Below are 24,581 nucleotides of genomic sequence, written 5' to 3' on the forward strand. Positions count from 1 at the left end.
GATCTTTACCAACAAATTCATTTGAGCAAAACTATTTATCAAAGTCTATATATTGCGATACTCTTGGATTACAGCATTTTCTTAGTGACGAGTCATCGTATGCATATGCTCCCGTATGTTCTCCTTCATGCTAAATCATTAATCACCAAACCTAATCTGGAATGAAATGGAGCACAGGCTAGACAAGTTAATGAGGTTCCATGAGTCATAAGATTACAATCTGACCCTACTCATTCTGATGAATCTAACAAGAAAAGCGCCTGAAATAACAAACACCTCTGACTTTCTAGTTAGTTTGAAGATAGCCATTGGATCTTTGGATTGATTTTTTTTTCTTTTCTAATCACTTTTGTTTTCGAACATCCACAAGCACTGCATTGATCTGTTGTCACAGTCAATGTGTTTACACATTAGAAAGAGTCTATTTATTTAGCTAGTCCGATTAGAATTAGTGATTAGAATTTTGCTTTGAGATGTTTTTACATTACCTTAAAAGTCATGTTTGAGAAAACACTTAGCAATGTGGGGCATTTATTTGATTTTGGAGATTCCACCCAATGCCAATGAAGTGATAGGGTGAACCCCTGAGACCGACTCACCGAACCCCTAGGGTTCGATCGAACCCAGGTTAAGAACCACTGCTTTAGAGCAAATATGTTACTGCAAAATTTAAAAATAAACTACAAAAGCACTTTTTTGTATGTTCACAATTCGACGTTATTTTTGGGTAAGAAAACTGAAGTCAGCTGGTATAGAACAGAACATCCAGAACCCTCATGATGATAAAGCGGTTCAGTAAATGGATGAATCAGAAGAGTTGTTCGGTATCCAAATGTGACGACTCATATTAGCGAGCCAAACCAAAGGAGCCGATTCTCCAAAAAGAGCTGTAATTCCCATCACTACTGTCGTACCCCATCCAAAAGCTTCTATACAAGGCCCTCACACTGTCTACATGAAGAGCGATTATGAACTTGGGATGTTTGCAAAGTGAAGTGCAGTCAAATTAATCATCGTGTCAGACAATGAGAGCAGAACACCCCAGGGCTAAAAGGGAGACAAGGCCTTTCAGCAAGAAGAATATGCTGCAGTACAGTACTCTGTGTTTGGGGCTTGGTCATTTTAACGAAGGGAACCGGGGCCCTTGCAGGCAATAGGAAGGTTATGTAGTGGTGCGTTCTCTCTGTGCCAGGTATTCTATGTGTCATTCCAGGGAGCTACTTCCCATAAGAGGGGATAAATGGATGTTGCTGAAGGTGAGGACAATGCCAAAATCTCACACTGAGTGGCTTCTTCATCAATTTCTTTGGTCATGTTGGACTCTATCCAAATGTTGCATTTTCATAGCATCAATATAGTGGATGTGTTACTGGCCAACATGGATGGAGCTTATGTCACACTTAATTTCCAAGTCATGTTCTTTTTAATGCACCCTCATGCAGAATGTCTTCATATCTGCCATTTTCTTGTTTGATGTACCGTATTTTCCGGACTATAAGGCGCACCGGACTATAAGGCGCACCTTCAATAAATGGCCCATTTTAAAACTTTGTCCATATATAAGGCGCACCGGACTATAAGGCACACCATTAATGCAATCACGATATAATAACTTGAAATAGTGAAAACAATAACAATATATCAATAATATTAATATGACTCAACACACAAAACAAACATGTAAAGCTTACTTTAATAAGTACAAAACAGTCAGATAGATCAGTAAACTTTAAAAGTTAAAGTTAAAAATAACAAATTAACAATTTTATGAGAGTCGAATGAATTTTTTATCAGAGATATTAAGTTTGTTTTATTGTTTGTTGTATGAATAAGAAGGGTGATATTGGTGTTTGTGACTGTAGTACACAGGCCAGGTTGCATCATGTCAGATTTTTAATCCAAATCAAATCATTCTCCATTTTATCCTTTTTATTTCAACTTCAGATGCAACAAATTACTTTAAAATCACAAAATAATGATCCGCAGTCTTTTTGATTCATGATTCATAGTCTTCAGCGGGCCACTTATGATTGATTTTATGACACAATGCTTTGGGCCAGTTTAAATTTAGATGCGGGCCACACTGGGCCCGCAGGCCGGAATTTGGTCCATATATAAGGCGCACCTGAGTATAAGGCGCACTGTCGGCTTTTGAGAAAATTTGAGGTTTATAGGTGCGCCTTATAGTCTGGAAAATACGGTACTCCTTTAATCCTTTGACACATTTGGATGCAGCATATAGGTGATCTTAGTTATGAACGGTATCAAGACACCTTCTGGGGGTGCTACAGCACACGTTGAGGGGCAGTCAGAGTGATGATATATGGCTGTAATTCCACAACTGCAGCAACCCACCATCGCTACAAGAGACAAGCGGATTTATATTCAAGCACTACGCTTGTGGTCTAGCATAAATGATGATAATCGTGAAGTTCAGGATATGTATGAGGGTTCATGGCACTTACTGGAACAAATGAGGCCTGCCACCTGAATAACTTCAGCTTCACAACCGTTTATTAAAAACCTCTGTAAGTGACATTTTGCTTATAATGTCACCCAAGAGAAAACTGGGAGATGACAAAGTCTGGGATGTACTCAATAACATGGGTCCTCTCTCTTATCATGTTTTGTCTATAATTGTTGATGGCAAGTGAGATACTGATTGTTACTGATTTATATTTTAAAAAGATTGTTGTCTCTACGTAGCTTCTCTAATTGACAATGTCCTATCGATGTAGAATTTTGCTTGTACTAATTATTGTAAATGCTGCAGTAGTAAAGGGGCTGTGTAGAATTGCCAAGTATTTTGGGAAGGTATTACTCCGCTGATTTTGGTTTAGGCCTTTGTAAAGGATCCCAGTAATTTCCTGAAAAATCTCATGATTATCTAAGCAGCAGTGACATGCAGGAGTCTAGAAACCAAGAAAAGAGAATGTCAGTGACATCATGCAATTCTGTGCCATCTTTCTACTCAGGGTAGAAAGCAAAATCTTCCTGCACTAACACGACATGTAGAAGGGACGTGTTCTAGTCATGCCAGGCTGTCGAAAGTGAACTGGAGCAGTTGCTTAGCTGATCCGGAATGCAAGTGAAATCCATAGAGACATGTCAGCCATTTGGCTGGATCCTTGCCTTGATGAAATGGTGTGGAAAGATCACCAGCAGGGTCAATTTGAAATAAAGTTTTGTTTTCGGGTATCCTACAAATATTGAAAATCATTTTAAAGTAAGTAGCAATGCATATTCAGTTAACATATTAGTATAACATGCACGAACCAAATACTTGAAAGTCAGCCTCTGCTTTAATCCAACTCAGCACACTACTTTTTTGTTGTTTTGCTAGAAAGGCAAATATATGTATAAGAATATGAAGTATGCACCGGACTCTGAAATGTGCAAGTTATCTAAACTACAGCTTAAGATATCGCTTTATTTTTTATTTTTTTTCAGAGGGCGCTGACTTCCACTTTCATCTAATGCCGACCAACCCACATTCTTACTGTGGTCCTTTTTTTTCTTTTTATCCCTAAATATTATCATTTTATTTGAGGGTGAACTGCAGTTTATGCTTTTATTTGATCTCAAGCCAATGAATTTATCATGCTTCTCTCTTGTGCCATCTAATCTACATAAATACATATTTCTCTCCAATTCTTGAGGTAAAATAAACAAGACTGAGATATTAAGCTACCCTCTGATTTATCACTGAGCTGTTTCATCCAATGCACTTTTCTCATTGTCGTTTTACTGCAAGGTTATAGTCGTGAAGTGCTACTGCAATACTTTTGTCTAATACTAAGGACGGCATCCATATTTATACATTACATGTGTGCATTGTGTGTCATTGCAGGCATGGTGAATTACAGTGAAGTGTCTGGCTACCCTCTTGTGCAGCGTTGGAGTCTTCGCTCTGTGCTCTACCATGTCAAACTCAATCAGTGGGTTTTATCTCAAGGTAAACCTCTCTCAGTTTTCGAGAATGAATTATTTGTTTAAAAAAAAGTGAATTCTTGTGTAGGTTATACCTTGGGCTGTGATTTTCCGAGCCCTGTTGACAAATATTTGTCATTGTTTTTCTTTGACGCATCAAGGTTAGCGTCTCAGTAGAACAATGGGCAATTTGTTTTATTTGCTAGACTGGCAAACTGACGGGCACCAAGTTAGCATGCGTGAGGGAATCGTGACGAATACATTTATCGAGCATATCCATTTGTATATGTTTCTTTGACACTTTCCAATCTGTTGCAAGACGTTAGTGACTCAAACCTCGGTGACTAATTCCCTATGAGAATATATTTTTTTGAAAAGTCACAACACTGTCAATCATTTTGTGGAGTGGTCTTCATCTCATAATGTCAAAATGTGACCAGTATGATCTATAGGGTTGTTTAAATACCAAAACACCTTTTTATCAACCTTTATGGGGGTTAAAAATCTGCACTTTGTGAAATGTCTACTGCTTCCAAAGACTTCAATTTACAAAGAAAATCTGTTTTTCCGTTACAAGACAAGCCAGAGCTAAGAGATAATGAGCAATTGTTAGATCTTAGATCTCTTAAATCCCATAATGTCTTGCGCTCGTGTCGACACTACACCACATGGGTACTTTGCTGGCAGCTTTGCAATTACATGCAAAAAAAAAAAAAAAAAAAAGTCAATTTTTGCTCTTTTCCTCCTAATTAAACTATTGACTGATTGTGGCTTTGCTGGTTAGCGGAGTGCAGGGCTGCAGCTATTGAATACTTTGGTATTCGGATATAAAATTCAATTAAACAAACGAGGATTCAGATAAAAGTAAAAAATCATTAAGGGAACAATTATTAGTATTGAAGAGAAAATATTTGTAGTGATTTTGGCGGATATAACAGCACATATGGTAAGCCTGGTTTGTTGAAAAATAATTATACCCCTGCTCTAGTGGTTCCATAGAAAAGACCAAACAATTATCACTTGCAAATATGCTTTTATACTGTATATTGAGATGAATATATGGTTGGATGACTGGAAAAATGAGGTTACCAAACATATATCCTTTTATTTTTCTTGTGTCTTTACTGGCAGGCTGTCATATTACAAAGCTGTATTTCGGAGCAGCACCGATATATTCTGACAGAGTATGCCTTGCACACCTTTTAGGCTTAGGGAACTGTTGATAGGTATTTAGTCAAGCAATGTTTCCTCTAGACTGGCTCTTGAACGTTGTCAGGAAGATTTTTCTATTCTATGAAAATGTATATGACTCTGTTTTAGTATTCGCCTCACCACATTATGTTTCCGGGTAATGGAACTATTGCTGAAATGTTACATTTAGTCACGTTAACTTGCATGAAATATACCACACACATAGTTTCCATTTTAGTTGAAACGGCTTTCATGCATTTTAGTGATGCTGTTGATTCTATGTTGTGCCTCAGGGGGAACAGTCAGTATTTGTTCATCTAGAAGTCGCGCTCTGCCCTTCCCTGTTTCTGCCATTTCCCTCTTTGGCTCGTCACATTTCAAATGCTACCAGAGGGGTAACAATTACCGTATTTTCTGCACTATAAGGCGCACCGGATTATAAAGTGCACCTTCAATGAATGGCCCATTTTAAAACGTTGTCCATATATAAGGCGCAACTTCAATGAATGGCCCATTTTAAAACTTTGTCCATATATAAGATATATACATTTGGCCCGCCGGCCGGACTTTGGACACGCCTACTGTAGTGGCTCAATATTGGTCCATATATAAGGCGCACCTGATTATAAGGCGCGCTGTCGGCTTTTGAGAAAATTGGAGGTTTATAGGTGCGCCTTATAGTGCGGAAAATACGGTACAAGGGTTTTATATTTGAAAGTAAAGGACCCTTAGCTTAGCTACATAAAGCTCTCTGTTTCTCACTTTAGTGAATTCCTTTAATTTTAGAGGAGAAATAAGAGCAGACAGCATGAGTTGCGTTATTAACTCCACGTCTCCACGAAATTATCATGATTAACTAGTATTGCACTTTTGATTTTCATTTATAAGCAAGTTGCAAGTCCTAAAAACAGCAACTCAAGTTTGACTCAAGTCAAGTCCCGACTGTAGTCTACCATCTCTGCTTGAGGGAAGGCTAATGTCGACCACAAAATATCTGCCTTTCACCACCTAACACCATCATTTAAAATTAATCAAATTATCTTTCTCATTTTCTTGCTAGCCTTCAGCTCAGCCATTCATTCACTGGATGGGGCAACACAGAGGGGTGACTTTGCATCCATCCTAAAGGAATTTGGGAACCACTATGTGCAGGAGGCCATGTACGGATTCCAAGAGTCCTGTACTATTTGGTACCCCAACAAACAGGTTCAGAGGCAACTGTGGCTTGAGTACCAGGACATCAGCAAAGGTAAGTTTGCGGATTAAGCTACATATGGGCCAATTTAAAGTGCAATTCCACTGTATTTAAAATAAGGTACATTTTGTATTTGGTTATTAATGAAGTAAATAATAAATAATACATGTAATTAAATAAATAATAAATAAATGTGAAATAGTTAAGTAGGCCTAACTATTTCACATTTATGACGCATATTGTGTCTGCAGTTTGTACATACAAGAACATGGGCTTCCTAATTGCTTTGAAATCATTGCACTGTTATCAGACATAATTATTTTACTTTCATTCTGAACATCCTTTATAAACATGGATTCATGGCCATGTTTAAGTGCAAGAGAAGCATTAGACTGAGAAAGTGAAACATTTCAGTCAAAAGTGGGCTATCTGTTTTGAGGAAAGGAATTAGATTTCAATGGGAAAGAGCTGGAATCAGAGTCATATTTCTTAATCCCCTTCTGGCATCGTACAAACGTCTTGGCCTTTTGGAAGGAGTAATGAGCTCGCTGGAGAGTTTGATGATCCATGTCCTCACCCTTTGCTCCAAATATGAGAACTGCCTGACTGCAACCTCCTTTCGTATCCAATGATGGGCAGACTGACCATTTCTTTTTTCATTTTTTTTATCGTTTTGTTAGGTTTTTAAAGTTTTTATTTGGCTGATACAAATGCAGCACTTCATATAATTAGTACTATAGGAATAGTTATTTTTTTTTCCAAGTCATATCAAACTGTAGATGACGGCAAAGTCTTTTCTGAAAACAACTCTTTCTCATATTCAGCTTGTTTCTTGTCACCGAAGAGCTCTGAAGCAGTGTATATCTGGGATGTAAGATTTCAGGCTTCTCATTCACATATCAAAACTTGCATGAGCTGCTCGTGAACATAGCAGAAAATCTCTTGTGAATTCCCGAGAATACACAGTGGCAGTGTGACCTAAAAGAATTCAATAAAGAGCATAACTTAAATTCCAAACATATACGGGACCAAGTAACTATGAAGGTTTATGTTTTATTAAATTATTAGTTATGTCAACTCCTGTGCTCTCCCTACGATGGCAACAGAGAGCTGACTGAGGTTTTTTTAATCAGTCATACAGTATTTGCTAAACAGATGGAAAAGTTGTGGATTAGTTTTTTATTTTATTTATTTATTTATTTATTTATTTATTTATTTATTTATTTTATTTTGTGAGTGGCACAGAAATTGCCCCAGTGAGTGGTGGTGGTGGTGGTACTCTTACGACGTCCACGTGATTCAAAGATCAATCTTTGGTTTGGAAGCGCTGAGCACTGAGATAAAATTCTGGGATGAAAACTTGATCAGCACAGTATTTGAAGGCACAGTAAGGTTTAACGAAGGAGATGTACTTTTTTCTATTTAATTAAAAAAAAACAATGTTTACATGCAAAGGGGCCGCCTTAGAAACTGAAACATTGTCTAAGGGCCAAAACAAACCTCAACTTTGTTTACAGTAGATTATTTAAAACTTATTTTAATGTATTTTGAAAAACCAATAACTCGCTAGGTACAGTTCTCAGGACTCTCAAATATAAAGTCGGACGCATAATATTATTGATCGTGATGTATAACAATACAGCCTCAGTCAGTATCTTTATCTTTGTCAGTCTGATTGAATTTTTCGATCGACACTAGCTGCCTCCCACAGCCCGAAAACATGTATGCTGCATTATTTGAAAACGGAATCACCCATAGGTATTACTGTCTTAATGAGTGTCAAGAGAGTAACAGTGATTTTCTGCATCATCTCTGTGATTGACACATGATCAGTGCAGGGTTTAACTTAACCTCTCACCCTTAATCACTTGGGATAGGCTTCAGATTCCCAATGACCTTGAATAGGACAAGCAGTATTGAAAAATGGATTTGTCACCATCTCTGCATGTATATTCCTTATTTTCTATCGCTAAAGAAATGCCCTGACCTATTTTCCAACCTCTGCTGCACTTGTCGGCTATTTACCAAACTCCAACACCATGTAGGCTGCCAGCCATTGAAAAAAAAGTGTTTATTCTCTTTGGGTATGTAATAATAACAAAGGATTATTGCTTAGGGGGCCACTGAGCATTAGGGTGAAGGCAATTTTTCAACAAAGATGGAAATTATAAATTAAAAAATGCATAATGATCAGATGACATATTGTTGGAAATTCAGTTGTGCACAAACAAATATGATCAATGCACTCTATAGCAAAACTGTGTTTGACGGACATTTAAGTTGGCAACTAAGGGTGCTTGAGTAAAACAAATAGTTGTTCATTAGGGAAAATATGGGTCTTCTCATAACAATAACAACATTGGTAGCAATAGCACACTTCAGCCATTGCCTGTAAACAGAAATGGGAAAAAAATAAACGGAAAACAGAAAGGACGTAATTACTGTCTAATTGCTCAAGGCAAACATAGTTATTCCGGTTTTTGTTTTGTTTTTTGCAACATGAATAAATAAGAAGATGTAGAAGGATTAAAAGAGATCCATTTAAGAGGGTGTGGACACAGGAGCAGCTATTAAATGGCAGCAGCAGGGAAGATCTGGTTTGGATGTGTTTGGGTGGGTGGGGTTGTCTGGGGGGGGTGTCATTTGCCTCTAGAAGACAGGATGATAAATGTGTTCTCCTTTCTCAGTTCCTTAAGAACTAAAACAATGGAGAAGTCTTCACCTCTAAAGAATCTTCTCTGAAACTTTTCATTTGCACATTTGTTTTGCTTTTTTTTTTATACAGTTAAATTTTGATGATTTTAATTTGTGACGGAAAGAGAAAATCATAATATACAGTCCTCCCCTAACCCATAAACACCAAAGTAGGGAACTGGAATTAACACAACATGTTCACTTTATATTTTTACTGTTAAAAAAATATTAAGCGAGACAATTTCAATGTCAAAATAAAAGTCAATGCTGGTTGAAATTCCATCCCCTTCTCTGCTCTGCCTTGCTTAACTCTAGTCTAGCCAGCCGTGACAATCAATAAACCCGAGTACTGAGCACATTGATCCTGCCATTGTCCTTGTCATTATTATTATAATTTTAGTATCCATTGTGCTTTTTGTTTTCTTAACTCCGCCCAAAGGTTTTCTTTTGTATTCTGTTTGTTCAATTTTTATGTCACACTGTTACAGCTCAAAGATTAAGGAAGTCTAGGTACACACAAACTTGTACAATGATACAAATTACGGACGGACGGATTCATAATCCAAATATGTTGCTTAATAAAGCACCACGGCTTTGTTTTTCTTCTACTACAAACATTCAGATAACAAGAAAGCTAACATTTCCTTATTACAATTATCTTCTCATTACATATTTTCTTTGTTCATTTAGAATAGTCAGTCTTGTCTGTTTACTTTCCTAGAGATAGTTTCCGAGCGTAAGAAGCGGGAAGACCAGAGATTTTAAAGAGTTGAGAAAAGCTGTCAAGTCAGCTGGGACGTCTTAGTGGTAAATCCATCAAAGTCTCAATTGTCTTCACAATTGTCTGAAATGATGAGCAACATTGCCAGCTTTGCAATCTGTTGGTTCCATTTCTCTCTGCAGTCAAGGCACATTACATAGCTGTATGTCTTTTGATGAGGCATTTTCATTCTTTCAGCGTCGTTGCGATGATTGCAAATTATATATGTTTGCCTCTCTTTGGAGAATTAAAAAGTAAACACAGTCATTTGTTTGGCACCACTCCTCCGTACAGACTAAATGTCTGTTCAATCTCTGTTTACAGCAAGACAATGCCTCTGAATGCGGCTAAGAAAATATGTGAAATACCATTGCAGTTATTGTGATCAATAAAGTCTTCTTTTGTTCTGATAATGCACTTGAGGATAATAGAATTGGTTGTTTTGCCTGATTCACTCATCCATATTTCATGCTAGAGCTTGGTGAAAACAGTTCCTATTAACAGGATCCTGTTGTGTGAGGTCTTCAGCACAGTAGGCGATCTTCATGACTCGGTTAATAGATCTAAATCCTGGTTCCTACTTTTTTTTTTTTTAAATTGCATTGCTGGCTGACCTCTGTAAATCTCTTCTTGAGGTAGACACTGGCCTTGGGTGCCCGCGGGGTGCTGTTGCTGGACCTTGAAGAATCTATTAATGGAATAAATCTACATACCTCCCTTTTCTATTATGGGCACTTATGACCCAGTGCAACCTTATGAAATATTCACTTGCATATCCATTTATTACATTCCAAATGGATGTCATTGGATTGAAAAACATCATGCAAGAAGAAGACAATTCATTTTGTTATTCATAATGTAGAACTAATTATGATATGGCATCACAGAACAATTTGTTACTGAATAACATAATGTAAACATAATGTACATTTACAAAAACCTAATTTACATGAAGCAGAAGACATTTTGTGCCGCGTGAACAAAAGTGTCACAATGTTGTTGGTTTATTTTTTGTTAAAACGTCCTGCTGTAAATTAGTAATGTCGTTCTATAGTTTATTTTCATGAAAGCAATGCAGCATTGATATTGATTAGATAATTTTGTGGCGGATTTCAGTCACATTTTAATAGCATTTTACCAACAGATGTATCTCAGGCAGGATTTTCCGGTTGCACAAGCAACTCCAGCAACTCCAGCAATGATCCAAGTGGCATTAAAATGATTTCCGATGTTGAGTTTAGTGTTGAACATTCTGTGCTTCTGAAAAGAAAACATAATTGCAGCAGATGTGTGCGGACACACTAACTGTTATTTTGGAAATAAAAACACTTTTAATTTGATTTTAATTTAATTACTTCTTGCCTGAAGAAGCTTTAATGAATGCTGGCCCATGAGTCAGCCAAATACATCAACATTTCAAATAACCAAAAACATTGTTTAGCAGCGGTCTTAGCATCCAACCCAAGCCTAGCAGCCAAAGTGGAAGACTCATAAATGTTAAAACTGAAATTGCTCTCAGTTTTCGTTCCCAACTGCATTCATCATTTCACATCTGTGAGTCATGTGGGATCTTTTCACATTTATTCAATTATTAGTAAATTATTGCATGCACACAGGCATTTTTTAGATTTGGTTTTGTTCAGGTTCTAATGCATGAAAATAATTACACTAGAATTGATTTTTTTTTTTTTTTGAGTGCTAAGACAACACGTTAAGAAGATTGACATTACCGTGTCATTGTGTCTTCTTACTACACCCGATAATATTAAAACTGTGGTTAATGTTGTATTTTGTGCTCTGCTGCCACCCCTCACTCCGCCGCCACCAATCCATAGATGACGCAAAGAAACGATGGGGGAGGTTTCTTTTTATAATGAGCAGTATTGATTTTCCTTTAAATTATATTCACATTGTCCTAATGTATTTTGTATCGAAACGATACTCAATATGATCGCTAAAGGGGAAAACACTCTGCTCTATGTAGACACTATATTTGTGACACACTAGATAGAAGCAAGCATCGCGTGTAACTTTGCTCCTCAGCAAAGAGCCAGGTATCTATCAAGGGCTTGCTAACAGTATCCAGGATGCAATCTCTCATCTATCCAGCAACAAGTTGTAAATTTTTAACAATTGTTGAGAAAGCAGAAAAATTTGAGATTAAAAAGTTCCATTGACTAAGACTGGGACCAAGGGGACCAAACCGCCACACCCCCAAGCCAAGACACCTGGCCTAGTTTCCTCCCTGGCCTGTCAACTCTCCCCCCACTGATGGGGGAAATCTGGAGGACTGGCTGGGTCGAGAAGCAGAGCAGCCAGATGAGAGGCCAGCACTATCGTGGCATAACCCTGCCCAGCATCTGCATCACCATGCCCAGTGCCAGCACCCCTGGAGACCCTGGCTCAGAACGTGCCCAATTTGCAAAAGCAATAGTAAAGTGCAGTGGATATGTGTTGAATGTGGGATGTAGAAAGCTAGACTACAGCAGGCCCAGCCTTGAGGCTTGCTTGAATCTAATATCATAGACATTTGTTGACAAGAATCCATCCTAGACATGTCACATTTCGTTTCTGCTCTTAAGCAGCAGCTCTCAACAATTCCCATTCTCTGTATTGCTGAGGCTATCAATACCTGCTGGAGCTGCACCTGTAGATAACCCTGACTTAACTTGGAAAGTTCAGTTTAATTTATATTCAGGGTTGTCTTGTACATTAAAATTACAGCTCAGACTGGGAACATCTGAGCAGATCCGAGCTCTACTGTTCTTGGTTTCTCTTTTTGTAAAAGAATATATATTTGACTTATACTCCAGAGCGAAATGTTTTTTTTTCCCATCTTCAAAATTCTTTTTTTGACTGATGTGATTAATACTCCTGAGCCACTTGTAGATTTTATTCTTCCTCAACCCTCGATTCATCCGCCCATCCATTTTGTATTGTACCTGTCCTCATTAGGGTTGTGGGTGAGCACTGGTTGTCAGTCAGTCACAGAGAAAAATGAATACTAAAGGTAGAAATAAAGCAGCTAGGTGAGCCTTGAATAACTGGGAATAATATAATTACATATTGGACACACCAAATTAGCCTCAGTAACACCTTTAATGTCAAAAATGTCACTAGACTCCAAAAGGTTGACATTTTCTGAAGACGCATGCATTTTTCATGGACTTCTCACCCACAATCGGTATTACGATGACTTCTGGAGGTCCACAGGGCTCAGGTTAAGCTGGACACGACACCCCACCTCCCAGCCCCAAATCAGTCATACAAGTCCTGTCAGATGTTAGTAATAACCAGTGGTGGGATTTTTATTCAAGGTCACTATTAAAAGAAAAATAATCCATAGTCTAGGTGTGTCATAGTGGTCACTAACGTGGTGCCTGCAGGCACATAATTAACGGGAATATTCTAAAAATATTTCACCAGTGAGTTACCAGTATTTCAGATTTATCAAAGTAGTAGTACTTTGCATCAGGTAGCCAAGAAATAACTTTTTCAAATATTTTAAAAATTTTAAAATTGATTATTCCATCATCTATTTAGTTATTCAAGGCAGTAGCCAAGTTATTTTTTTCATACTCCTTTGCGTCATCCCTGAATCCATTTTATGTGTAAATGCAACAGCTGCTCCGATGCATTTCAATTTTGAATCGCAACCTACCCATCTCCAGTTGTGTACTTGACCTTTGCTCTTCAGTCTCTTTACATTCAATGGCAAGTCTGTATAACATACTGTTGTAAAAAAAAAAAGTTAATGTATTCCTAATCTTTATATTTTATTCATTGTCTTATTTGTTTACACTGCATGGTAGTATAAGAAATGGACATTATGTTGCCCTCTGCTCTCAAACAAGCAATGGAGAGAAAAGTTTGCTTGTTAGCGAATAGTCTTAGCTGTGCAAGCAAGTATACACTATGTGAGATACTAAAGTGTTTTGTCAGAATAGATTGCTGCATGTGTACATTATATTCAAAAATACAGCCTTTATCAGTTTTACCATGTTTGTGTATTTCTGAATGCAAAGGTCAAACTGAGATAAAAGGTGACTCCTCCGAAGCAGTAATATTAAACAGGAAGCATGTACAAAAAATTTACAATGCCAGAATGTAATTTAAAGTCAAAGTCAGCTTTATTTCAATTTATTAATTATTAATTTATTTCAAATTTGCCAAACCTTTATTAAACTCGAGCATGTGGCAATTTAATCACCTAAACCGAACTGTGGGAAACGAGTTCCTCCATCCAGGGAAGCTGTTTTTAAAACTTAGAGGGGTGTTGTTCAAACTATGTTGCCACTGTTAATTACTGCAAGAAAAATGTCTTCAGAGATATTAATAGCAGAAGCAGAAAAAAACTTTTTAACCAATACATATTATTCTTGAACTCTACGACATTTTATTCACTGTCATACTACTAAAAACACATTTTGGAAAAATATAAAGAGAAGCCACTTCATTAAAAGTTTTTTTTTTTTTTTTTTTTTAAAGTCTGCAACAAACTTTACGCTACTATAAATTAACAAGAAGGTACCTTAAGCTCCAGGTCAGTCCGTGAAATAGAGAGAGATACGAGTACTATATTGAGTGTCCTGTATTAACTGGAGTGATTAATTACCTCCCCAAACTACAATGTCAGATTTGGAATGTGAGGAAAGCAATGGAGTCCCAGATTAAACAAATAATAGAAGAGGATGGATGGTACGATAACATTGGGAATATGCTGAGTGGCTGTGTAAAAATACAATTGGTGGTGGGGCTGTGTCAACTGAACGCGACTGACGTGAACTAAATTAAAGTTGGCAACTCCTTGCCGCACACCTAATGACATAGCACAGCACATCTACTTCAACAGAAAAACGTCTCCACAGCCACTCCACTGTTTCTATCCATGGCGTTACTGTCAGGAAAGTAGTGGATTGCCAAAAAGAGTGGAAACAAGCAAGGGTATTTCGAGAGGCTGTTGGCAATTAGCCATCTCCCCATTTCAAGAGTGGGAGAGAAGTTTGACTCATGGCATCCCCTGTAAAATCTAGCGGCGCATGTATTCTCCCAGACACATAAGTGTGTATGTCGGCAATGAATATGAGCATGCACGAAAGGTAAATTCAGTTTAAAATTTCTTTCATAATGCTGGATTGTCTTTAAAATAAATAATCATAGACGATGTAATGATATTGTGAAGCGCTGTAAAAGACTACACATACTGTATTTTCCGGACTATAAGGCGCACCATGAATGCATCATGTCAGGTTTTTAATCCAAATCAAATCATTCTCCATTTTATCTTTTTTATTTCAACTTCAGCCGCAACAACTTTATAATCACAAAAAAATGATCCATAGTCTTTTTGATTCATGATTCATAGTTTTCAGCGGGCAACTTATGATTGATTTCATGACACAATGCTTCGGGCCAGTTTCAATTTAGGAATTTGGTCCATATATAAGGCGCACCGGACTATAAGGCGTACTGTCGGCTTTTGAGAAAATTCTAGGTTTTTAGGTGCCGCCTTATAGTCCGAAAAATACGGTACAAGCCTTTGCCCTTATCTGACTTTGAAACTCTTCTTACATGAAGGCGAATGTGTGTGAAATTACCCAACATTAGCCTGCCAGCAAAACATTCTACAACAAGATATGCAGAGGACATTGAATGTTTAATAGTTAGGGTGAATGATCAGGTATGCAAATGGAAGGATTTAATATTTAATGTGGTCATGTCCAAGCGATGCATAAAAAAGATGAATTACATCTAATAATGGATATGTATTACCATTCGTGACTCATTTGGGTATGAAAAGGGAAGACTGAATGCTAAATAGACAAAACATTGGGCAAGCCAAAGCTGCTACAAAATAGCCATTCTATACCTTATCTTAATCAGTTGACTTTTTAATCAGGAGTTGTTCTAGACCCCTTGTTTCCCCACTGAATCTAAATCTTATCAAGGGTTGATAAGAAAGAAACAGCTTTTAGGGCACAGATATGGGAGGATGCCAATTGGCACAATACAGGGAGCTGTGCAGGTCTGACGATTGCTGACAATAAATCTATCATGATAATAATCAACCAAGTGAGATCAAAAGCATAATCTAAAAAAGTCATTTGAACATGAACTTCACTGCCCAAAAATGAAGCAGATACAAAATCAATTGTGGGGCCCGTTTATCTAATTGATCTATTATCATATTTTGTATTTCTATCCCATCAATTGGTCCTTCTAAACTCCTTCCTACATCTCCATACATTTACATATTCTACCCACATTGATCCTACTGAGCCTGGAGAGTCGACTGTGATCCTGAAGCTCCCGCAGAGCTTCTCTTTCTCTTCTTAACCTGATGCTTTTGAATCCTCCAAGCCTTGAATTCAGACACCTCTCTTCTTCAACCAGCATTCTCCCCTCACGCCCCCCACCCTTCTCTCCTCTCATTTGTATATCTCAGGTGGGTCACCACGTGAAGACGTACATTCCCCCCACCCAAAAAAAAATACATCTCACAATCACTTACTTTCTTCCACCCTATGGGGATTTTCTAATAGCCTTCTTCTCTGTCTGCTTCATACCTTCTTCCATCCTTCCTTCCTTCTTCCCTTCCTTCCTTGCTCTCTTTTATCTACCCTCCATATGTTGCCATTTCCCATGTGGCCATATTCCATCCTTTTGGAGCCTGGTAGCAACAGTGCAATGTTTCACAGTTCCTGCTCATGATTTGAAGGAAAACTACTCTGCACAACACAGATTCTTTACCTCAAGGCATCACATTTCCTTCCTCTCAAAGTTCTGCTTTTTGTCATTCCATCTAAACACCTTTCCAATCCTTGCGCTAACCTCTATGCACTCAGCGTCCTCCCACCTGAGTCTATCCAGAAGCGATTACATTTGTATGCTGTGAAAGGAGAAAAGGTGTGTGAGAAAGGTGCAAGATTATATTCTTCAACGATGTGGGGTTGCAGATTCGGACTGGTTTAACAAATGTGTCAGGAATAAGGGTGGACACAAAAGGTCTGGCGTGAAAGAAAAAGAAGCCAGAATGCAAATAAAATGACAATGAAAATAGGTAAGAACAGAAAAGACAATCATAAGGTACCAAATGAAGTGGATATAGCCTGAGTAAGGGGAAGACAATGTTTTATGCAACCCAACTAGTCCAAACACAGTACAGTATTTTCCGCACTATAAGGCGCACTGGATTATAAGGCACACATTCAATGAATGGCCCATTTTAAAACTTTGTCCATATATAAGATGTATACATTTGGGCTTTTAGGCGCGCCATATAGTGTGGAAAATACGGTATTCAGATTAATATTGAATATGAATGTTTTCATTCACCTGAGAGGTACGGCCATTTTGCGATTGCTACATGACCAAACTAGGTATCTAGTGATGTTTACCTGAGTCCTTAGGCACTGTCATTTTCAGTTGACAGCAAGTGCCAAAATGGCCACCCCCCTGAGATGGCTAAAAACAGGTGCATTCTCCAGCTCAATTTACTATATCCCGCAATCACAATATTAACTCATTCACTGCCATTGACGCATATAGATGTCAAAGTTGTATTTTATCTGGGCTGCCAGAATTATGACGTCTGTATGCGTCAATGGCAGTGAAGGAGTTCATCAGAATTAAGACTAGTTAGCATGCATGAAGCATAGGATTGTATTTTTTTTTTACTTGACTTCCCCTTTAAGAAAAATGAGAAAAAATAGAATGATCATTTGATGAGAAAAGGATGACAGGAGAGTTTTAGAAGCTTTACAAGATAAAAGAGTCATTTGAAGTTGGGCTAAAGGGGACTTATAAGTGGAAGGATGTAGAGAAGAGAGAAACAACTGAGAGAAAGGAGAAGAAACATTGCAAGGGGAAAAGAAATGCTGTCCAGTTTAAAAAGTTGCAAATAGAGGATTTTAAAAGAGGGACCTCAGGGTTGTGAAACCATAAGTAGGCCAGGAGAATTTTCAGCAAAATTGATTAGCACTAAAACAGACACAGTAGGCTTGAAGGGTGCTGTTTATCAGAACATGCCCTCCATTGGTTGGCACATTGACACACCCAAAGGCGGTGAAAAGGGAGGGAAAAAAAGACCCTCGGATGGAAACGACATACATCCAGTAGAGTGAAATAGACATACGATCGGTACAAATAGAGGGCGAGTAAGAAAGTGACTGACACATTGCTTCGTTAACACATCCAGCGGCTGTTCCGTGTTCTCACACTACTTGGTGAAAAAAAAAAAAGACGCTTTCGCTCAGTCTCATGGCACTGTTCATGCATGCGTGTGCGTCTTTGCCCAGAAATAGTTTGTCGTATTATCTCTCAGCCGCATCCCTGGGGTGTGCCGTTGCGTTAATAAGCAACACACCACGAGATGACTATATCCAAAGCACAGCAGTGTACAAACCAGTTTGCCCATTTTTCACCGTCTCCTGCACTTTTAATAATTTATTTCTTAAGTTTAAAAGGCAGATAAAAATCTTCTAACATTTAACATTACATTTTCTTGTTCTCCTACAGTCTCCTACAAACAAACTATGCATATTTTACATCAAGCCCATAACAGGAACTGTCCTTCAACACAAGTACTACCTAAATTGTGTTATTCATTTATCACATGATACTTGCTGACTCCAATTATTATTTACTTCAGTGCAAATTTACAGGTAAGCAAACAATACCAGAGAGCTCACTTTCGGAAATATCAGGACTGCAATTAATTAACAAAAACTGTCCTCGTTAGCTGGCTTGTGCTACGCAACCACTTAAATACCGTATTTTCCGGACTATATGGTGCATCTAAAACCTACCGACAGTTCGCTTTATAGTCCGGTGCGCCTTATATATGGACCAAATTCCTAAATTTAAACTGGCCCGAAGCATTGTGTCATGAAATCAATCATAAGTTGCCCGCTGAAGACTATGAATCATGAATCAAAAAGACTATGGATCATTCTTTGGTGATTATAATTTGTTGCATCTGAAGTTGAAATGAAAAAGATAAACTGGAGAATGATTTGATTTAGATTAAAAATCTGACATGATGCATTAATGGTGCGCCTTATAGTCCGGTGCGCCTTATATAAGGACAAAGTTTTAAAATGGGCCATTCATTGAAGGTGCGCCTTATAGTCCAGAAAATACGGTAGTTTGAAAGTAAAATTCATTGAATCCTTGAAAACTCAACTTTATATATTAAAAGGATGAGAAAATACATTCCTTAGAAAGGAAAATAAGAATATGCTGAATATTAACTACCAAGGCTCACCTGTTCTATAGTACTTTTTTGCTTCCCCTGTTCCACAACGACTCTTTGACATCAGCACCTTAAGAAATAATGACGCATGCATTCCCCTGCTGGATGTCCACTCCTCCAGATGTTTTATTTATAGGTTCTGCTCCGCGCGGTCACTCGAATGAGTATGTCTGACCATGGCGCACCCACTTGCTGTTCCAGAGAGAATTGCTATTGATCCAGAGGAAAGTGAAAGACATCCTGCTAATCCTCATTTGTACTGTCCCAAATTGCTCAAGCAGCCGTCAGTAAAATGCTTGCCACAAACTAAGACACGTTTTGGGAGAGGTTTGGACATACTCAATGCATTAAGTCCAAGCCATTCTGTAGATGTAAAGAGAAGAAATAAGCTGTTTTTAGTTTATCTTGAAAGTTCGGTGAGGGGATGGGTTAAAAATTGTGAGGCTGGAATGAAGGTGGAGTCAGTGGTATTAGCAATGTCACGTACTAATCTGCTAAAACAATGTATTTGCATTTTCATAACTTTTGGGATTGGGTTGGGGGATGCATAACTATGGTCAAAAACCTAAAAAAAAAAATCCATGTCAGTGGCCCTTTTATAATTTTTCTTGTATTATAAACTCGAGAGAAGACTAAATTGAAATGCCGATTATTTTTGTCCAGGCCTACTCTAGATCATCAAAAATTCTAAAAAGGAAAAACGGAATGGAAAATGTGTGGTTTTACTTTTAGTTGAGCTTCATTTAAACAACAGATGGCAATGGCACGGTTACAAACGCTCCTCTTCTGTACAAGACAACAAGCAACATATACAATGCATGGATTTTAAACAGATAAAGGATGCCCAACATTGAAATCTTGCTTTCCTGCAGTCTTCTGTTGAAATTAAAATATAAATAATAACCCAGATTCATATCCCCATCTAGAAACACTCCTTATTCTGAAAATCATTCTGTATTCATATGCCACACACCAACATTATGAATAATTAATATACGAGGAGAATACTGCACAGCTGGCAAGGAATGCCGTAAGATACCCAGCATGAGTATCTGTTAAATGCATCTTCATAACTTTGCCTTTAGTCAAATTACTGTTAAGTTATTTAATTTTATTGTGATTTCATTCATGCTGTTAGTTTCTACATATCACAGTTCACAAAAACATCACATTTGTGCTGAATTGCAGATCAAAAATGTAAAATCTTTGCTTCATAATATTACAAGGGGCTCATTTATGAAACATGAGCAGAACCATCAACATTTTAGTAACTACACCCTGAACTAGTTGCCAGCCAATCACCAGGCACACATAAACGAACAAGCAATCACATTGTGTCGCTCATCTAAGACTGATGGTTTGTTTTTAATTCTGATTTATGGATGCACTGACAGTCAAAAAGCAACACGGTGTGAGTTTATGAGCTGTCAAAATCGTTAATCATGATGTTTTAATCACGGCTGTTTGTTTATTCGTGTCTTGCTTCAGTCATCTTGCTGTTTCTAACTAATTGATTCCCTTGTCTAGCTCCGTGTGAAAAATATCAACTTAAAATGAAAGAGAGGGGAAAAAATGGTTCGTAGCAGTAGAAGTTGGAGCTCGGGAGTTTAGTGGGTGGGGCTCAGTACAATAACTAGTCAACTAAATTATTGTGTCATAGAAGTCAGTTGTTTTTAGCATCCATATGTCATCACCAACTGATTGGCTGATTACCTCATCCAAGATGCACTGGAAATAACTTTGGAATTTAGACTACAAACATTTGAGTCTGTTCGCAGTCACATGGGTGAGGCAAACAATATATTGTCCAAAACTACTAATGTGCATTACTGCATAAGTCACGATCCCTTTTACCCATTTGCCACAATGTCGAAAGTTGTCTTGCGCAATTACTACTGTCATGGCAGTAGTTTTGTCTGAGGAGACAAAAAAATAAAAAAGCAGGCTAGTCCTGGCGTGAGCTCAAACACAAGGAGGGAGTTCCGACCAACGCTAGCTGTATGTATGTAATGCCGGGATATAACCGGCTATACATAATTCATTCCAACTGCCGGCGAGCGAGGGAGCAATATATTCTGACATTCCGCGCTCGCACTCATGGGAAATGTGGTATTACCACTACAGGCAAAACACTACCACTTTTCTCCATATAGTCAACGAAAAGCAAAAGTTACCTTGTGCTGCTTTGAATTTATAATGTCGCAATATTTAAATTTTGTCTGGATCCGTATAGAAGGCATTTGAGTCCAGATATAGACTGAGGCCCACTTGTTGCAGACTTCTGACCAACATGCACCAGATCCTGTTGTTCATTTTGATTCAAATTATTTATAAGGAGAAATGTGAAAAAGATAAAAAGGAGCGTATTGATGATGGATCTGACTCAGGATCAAAATCTTATTATGCATGCTTCATGAGCACTACAATAATAACTAGAGGCGAGGTCGCTTGTCAAGGTGTTCTGTTCAATATAAATTATTACTTTTTGAAAGCATAGTCCTTACACAATTGTAATTACTATGAACTGTGCAAAAGATATATTTGTAAGATTTTAAGATGAGCATTTAACCTTTTATGGGTTGTGTTGAACGACTCAGCATGAGGGTATGAGCAGTCGTTTTTGTCAGGTAGCAGGGTTTTTTTTTTTTACATGGAATTATTTCTACCAGCTGTAATGTCAAAATTATAACAAGCACCAGAAGTTTCAAACAGATGGCCGTTGTGACATCTTTAATTACGTTGTTATCCTTGCTCTGTAATTTTAACACTTTATGTATTTTTGTGAGCGAATTGAGGCAACTCCGTTGTGTTTTATTTTTACTGTGAGATGAGAACATGGAATAGTTTCATGGACGTAGAGTGGAATTTGACAGTTTGATTCTGAACTGATTTAAGAGCCATTATTTTGGGAATATATTTATAATTTACTTGATTGGCATAATTAAGCATAAAAAAATGGTGATTTTCCCCAAGTGGTAATGGAAGCAGAACTGTCAAAGCCACTTTAGAGACATTATTGAGCGCTCATGGTTATGAAAGTAGTGAAAAGGAGAGTGTGAAGTTGTCATTTTTGGTGCCCCTCTATTAGTGATTGACGAGTTCAAGATGACCGACCCCGACAAAGTGGTTGTGTATTTTATTTCTGTCTTATATCTGCATTATTTTAAGCTGTGAAATATGGCGAGTGATCATAGAGGGAAGGAAATAATGCCCCTCAAAGTGTGTCCGAGTTTGACTGAATTTATATTTGTATGTGTATAAAGCATGTGTTAAGAGAATTTGGCTCCTTTAAAAGCACATGTATCTCCCCGCGGAGAACCGAAACATTCCTTAAAATATCTCTTCGACATTTAGCACCCAATTGGTGGTGCAGAGTCATTTTTTGACACTGATAGGTGTTAGTCAATTCTTGCACATCAGAAGGTCCCCCTGCAAAGAACTTGACTGAGATAGACTCACTCCCACTCCCAGATATAATGTGTTAGGGCTGGCATTTACAAAAAAGACAAGTTGCTAGGGTGATGACATTCCTTATTCTCATCCATGCCTGAATAAATTCTAATTTATCCTAATTAGGGCTGGTTAAATGTAGCAGTTATGTACAGGGGAAATAATTGACCTATTGCAATAGTGAGCCAGTCTTTTATTAAGTGACAGTGACCTTTAAAGGTTACACAAAGGCTGATACTCAAAAGACTTTATTGAATACTTGGTTTTTAGAAATATACAAACCCCAATTCAATTCAATTCATAACTTGTCATTATTTTAACAATTTTGACAGATTGGTTTGTTGGAAAAATTAGACATGCAGTCGGTAACATGCCTAGGTAACTTTATAATTGGACCTTTAAAGACATTAATTGTAAGGCAAGACCAAATGTTTTTATAAGAGAACTCACACAAAAAAAAATACTTTGACCTTATGCGACTGTAAATACTTTGTTTCACATTGTTAAACAGCAGGCAATTAATTGAAAAGGTAACAAGCTGTGAAAACAAATCTTCAAATATTCACATTTGTCCTTATTTGACGCATATTCTTCATTTAAGGTGAAAATTAGGCTAATTGTGAAATGTTCTTATGGGCGCACACGCACTCAATCCCGTGGGACCTGCAGAGTACATCAGTGTGAGTGTTAAGTGTGACAAGATAGACAGAAGATTGGAGCGGAATTCAAATGAATTTCCGAAGTTCACACAGTTTATCACGTATAATAAACGGTGAGAACGTGTGAGGTGTCAGTCATTCAAACCTAACTGGAAAAATGCATAAATCAATGCGAGGTTGTGTTTTTCTAAAACTTTCTTGATCTCTTTCATACAAACGATGCACATGATGAAGATAGAAGGCTCAAGATGGTCTTTTAAACGTGTGCTTTTCTATTCTGAACCGTGAGGACAGCATCATCATTATTATAGTCTGCGTGTGCACCAAGGCTTGACGAGATTTAACGAGTGGGTGGATTCATGCATGCGAGTTTTTTGGGAACACCGCCATTACTCTATGTTCTTACACTCTACCTTTAATAGAAAGTGAAAAGTTTCTATCATACTTCACCAAATGCATTATAGATCTCATTCTTTGAGGTTTGCGGCGTCTGCGCCTATGTGCCGACAATGACAATGATCGTGGGGAAAGAAATGGAGGAGAAAGCATGAAGGTCATAACGTGATGAGATAGTCGAAAGGAGACCATACGAAGAAAATCGAATTCAGGCTATGAAAAATGACACGTAGGTGTCTATCATTTTAAAAGATTTTTTAATGCTTATATTTAACGTTTGATCATTGCGTCAAGCAAATGCTGGAATCAAGTTTATAGGCAGCTGTGTACATGCCCATATCCAAAATGAAAAAGTCAAAAATACTCAAACAAAGCTTCTACTGACTGGAAAATGATCTTTATTCAGTTGTAATGATCTGCACATATTTCCCATCTGCAGTGACAGCTGCAGCACAATTTCCGAAGAGGCTGGAACTGTGATGTGTCTGCCCTCGGTTGTGTACATTTGACAGACCAGCTGCTCTGATTGAACCAATCTTGATGTAACATTTTGGAAATCGGCAACAAAACGCACTTTGTTGTTAACACCATCTACTAGCTTAAATGTTTCCATTAGTGGCAGGTTGTACTTCAAAGCCGAAACAGAGTTGAAGGAGTATCTCACCAAAGTACGTGTAAGGGTGTTTAACATAAAGTACTACTGACAAATGGGAAAAATAATCAAGGAAAAATAAAAACATAAAGCACTACCCTCGCTGGTAGTGCTTTAAGCATATCAAAGTTGAAAGTGGAATTGTGTCGACTGAACTGATAACATTTTGTATAACACTGAAAGCCTATTTTTACGGGGGGTGTCGTACATTAATTCAACTTGTGGGGGAGAAGTTGAAATGTGTATTACGCAACCAAACCAAGTTTTTGTCCCAAGGAGCAATGCAAATTTAGCTCAATAAAACAGAATACTCACCATTTGCCAAAGTTTTCTTCTTACGCAATGCCTTCCAATGAGGTTTTGTTTTTGACAGTTCCATGGATAATAAAACAGATGTGGGT

At 37.7% G+C, this 24,581-nt stretch overlaps 1 protein-coding gene across 9 annotated transcripts in view; it reads left to right on the top strand.

The window, feature by feature from the left end:
* The window catches only part of astn1 (astrotactin 1), a 125,550-nt gene that overhangs the window by 68,593 nt on the left and 32,376 nt on the right, over window positions 1-24,581 (top strand). For all 9 annotated transcript variants that reach the window (XM_049747505.1, XM_049747507.1, XM_049747508.1 and 6 more), the window contains 2 exons: window positions 3,851-3,955; window positions 6,182-6,370. In XM_049747505.1, coding sequence (XP_049603462.1) covers window positions 3,851-3,955; window positions 6,182-6,370 — 294 coding nt within the window. The remainder of the gene's footprint in view (window positions 1-3,850; window positions 3,956-6,181; window positions 6,371-24,581) is intronic.

Source organism: Syngnathus scovelli, chromosome 17 (assembly GCF_024217435.2).
Source record: "Syngnathus scovelli strain Florida chromosome 17, RoL_Ssco_1.2, whole genome shotgun sequence".
In the NCBI taxonomy this organism is placed as follows: Eukaryota; Metazoa; Chordata; class Actinopteri; order Syngnathiformes; family Syngnathidae; genus Syngnathus; species Syngnathus scovelli.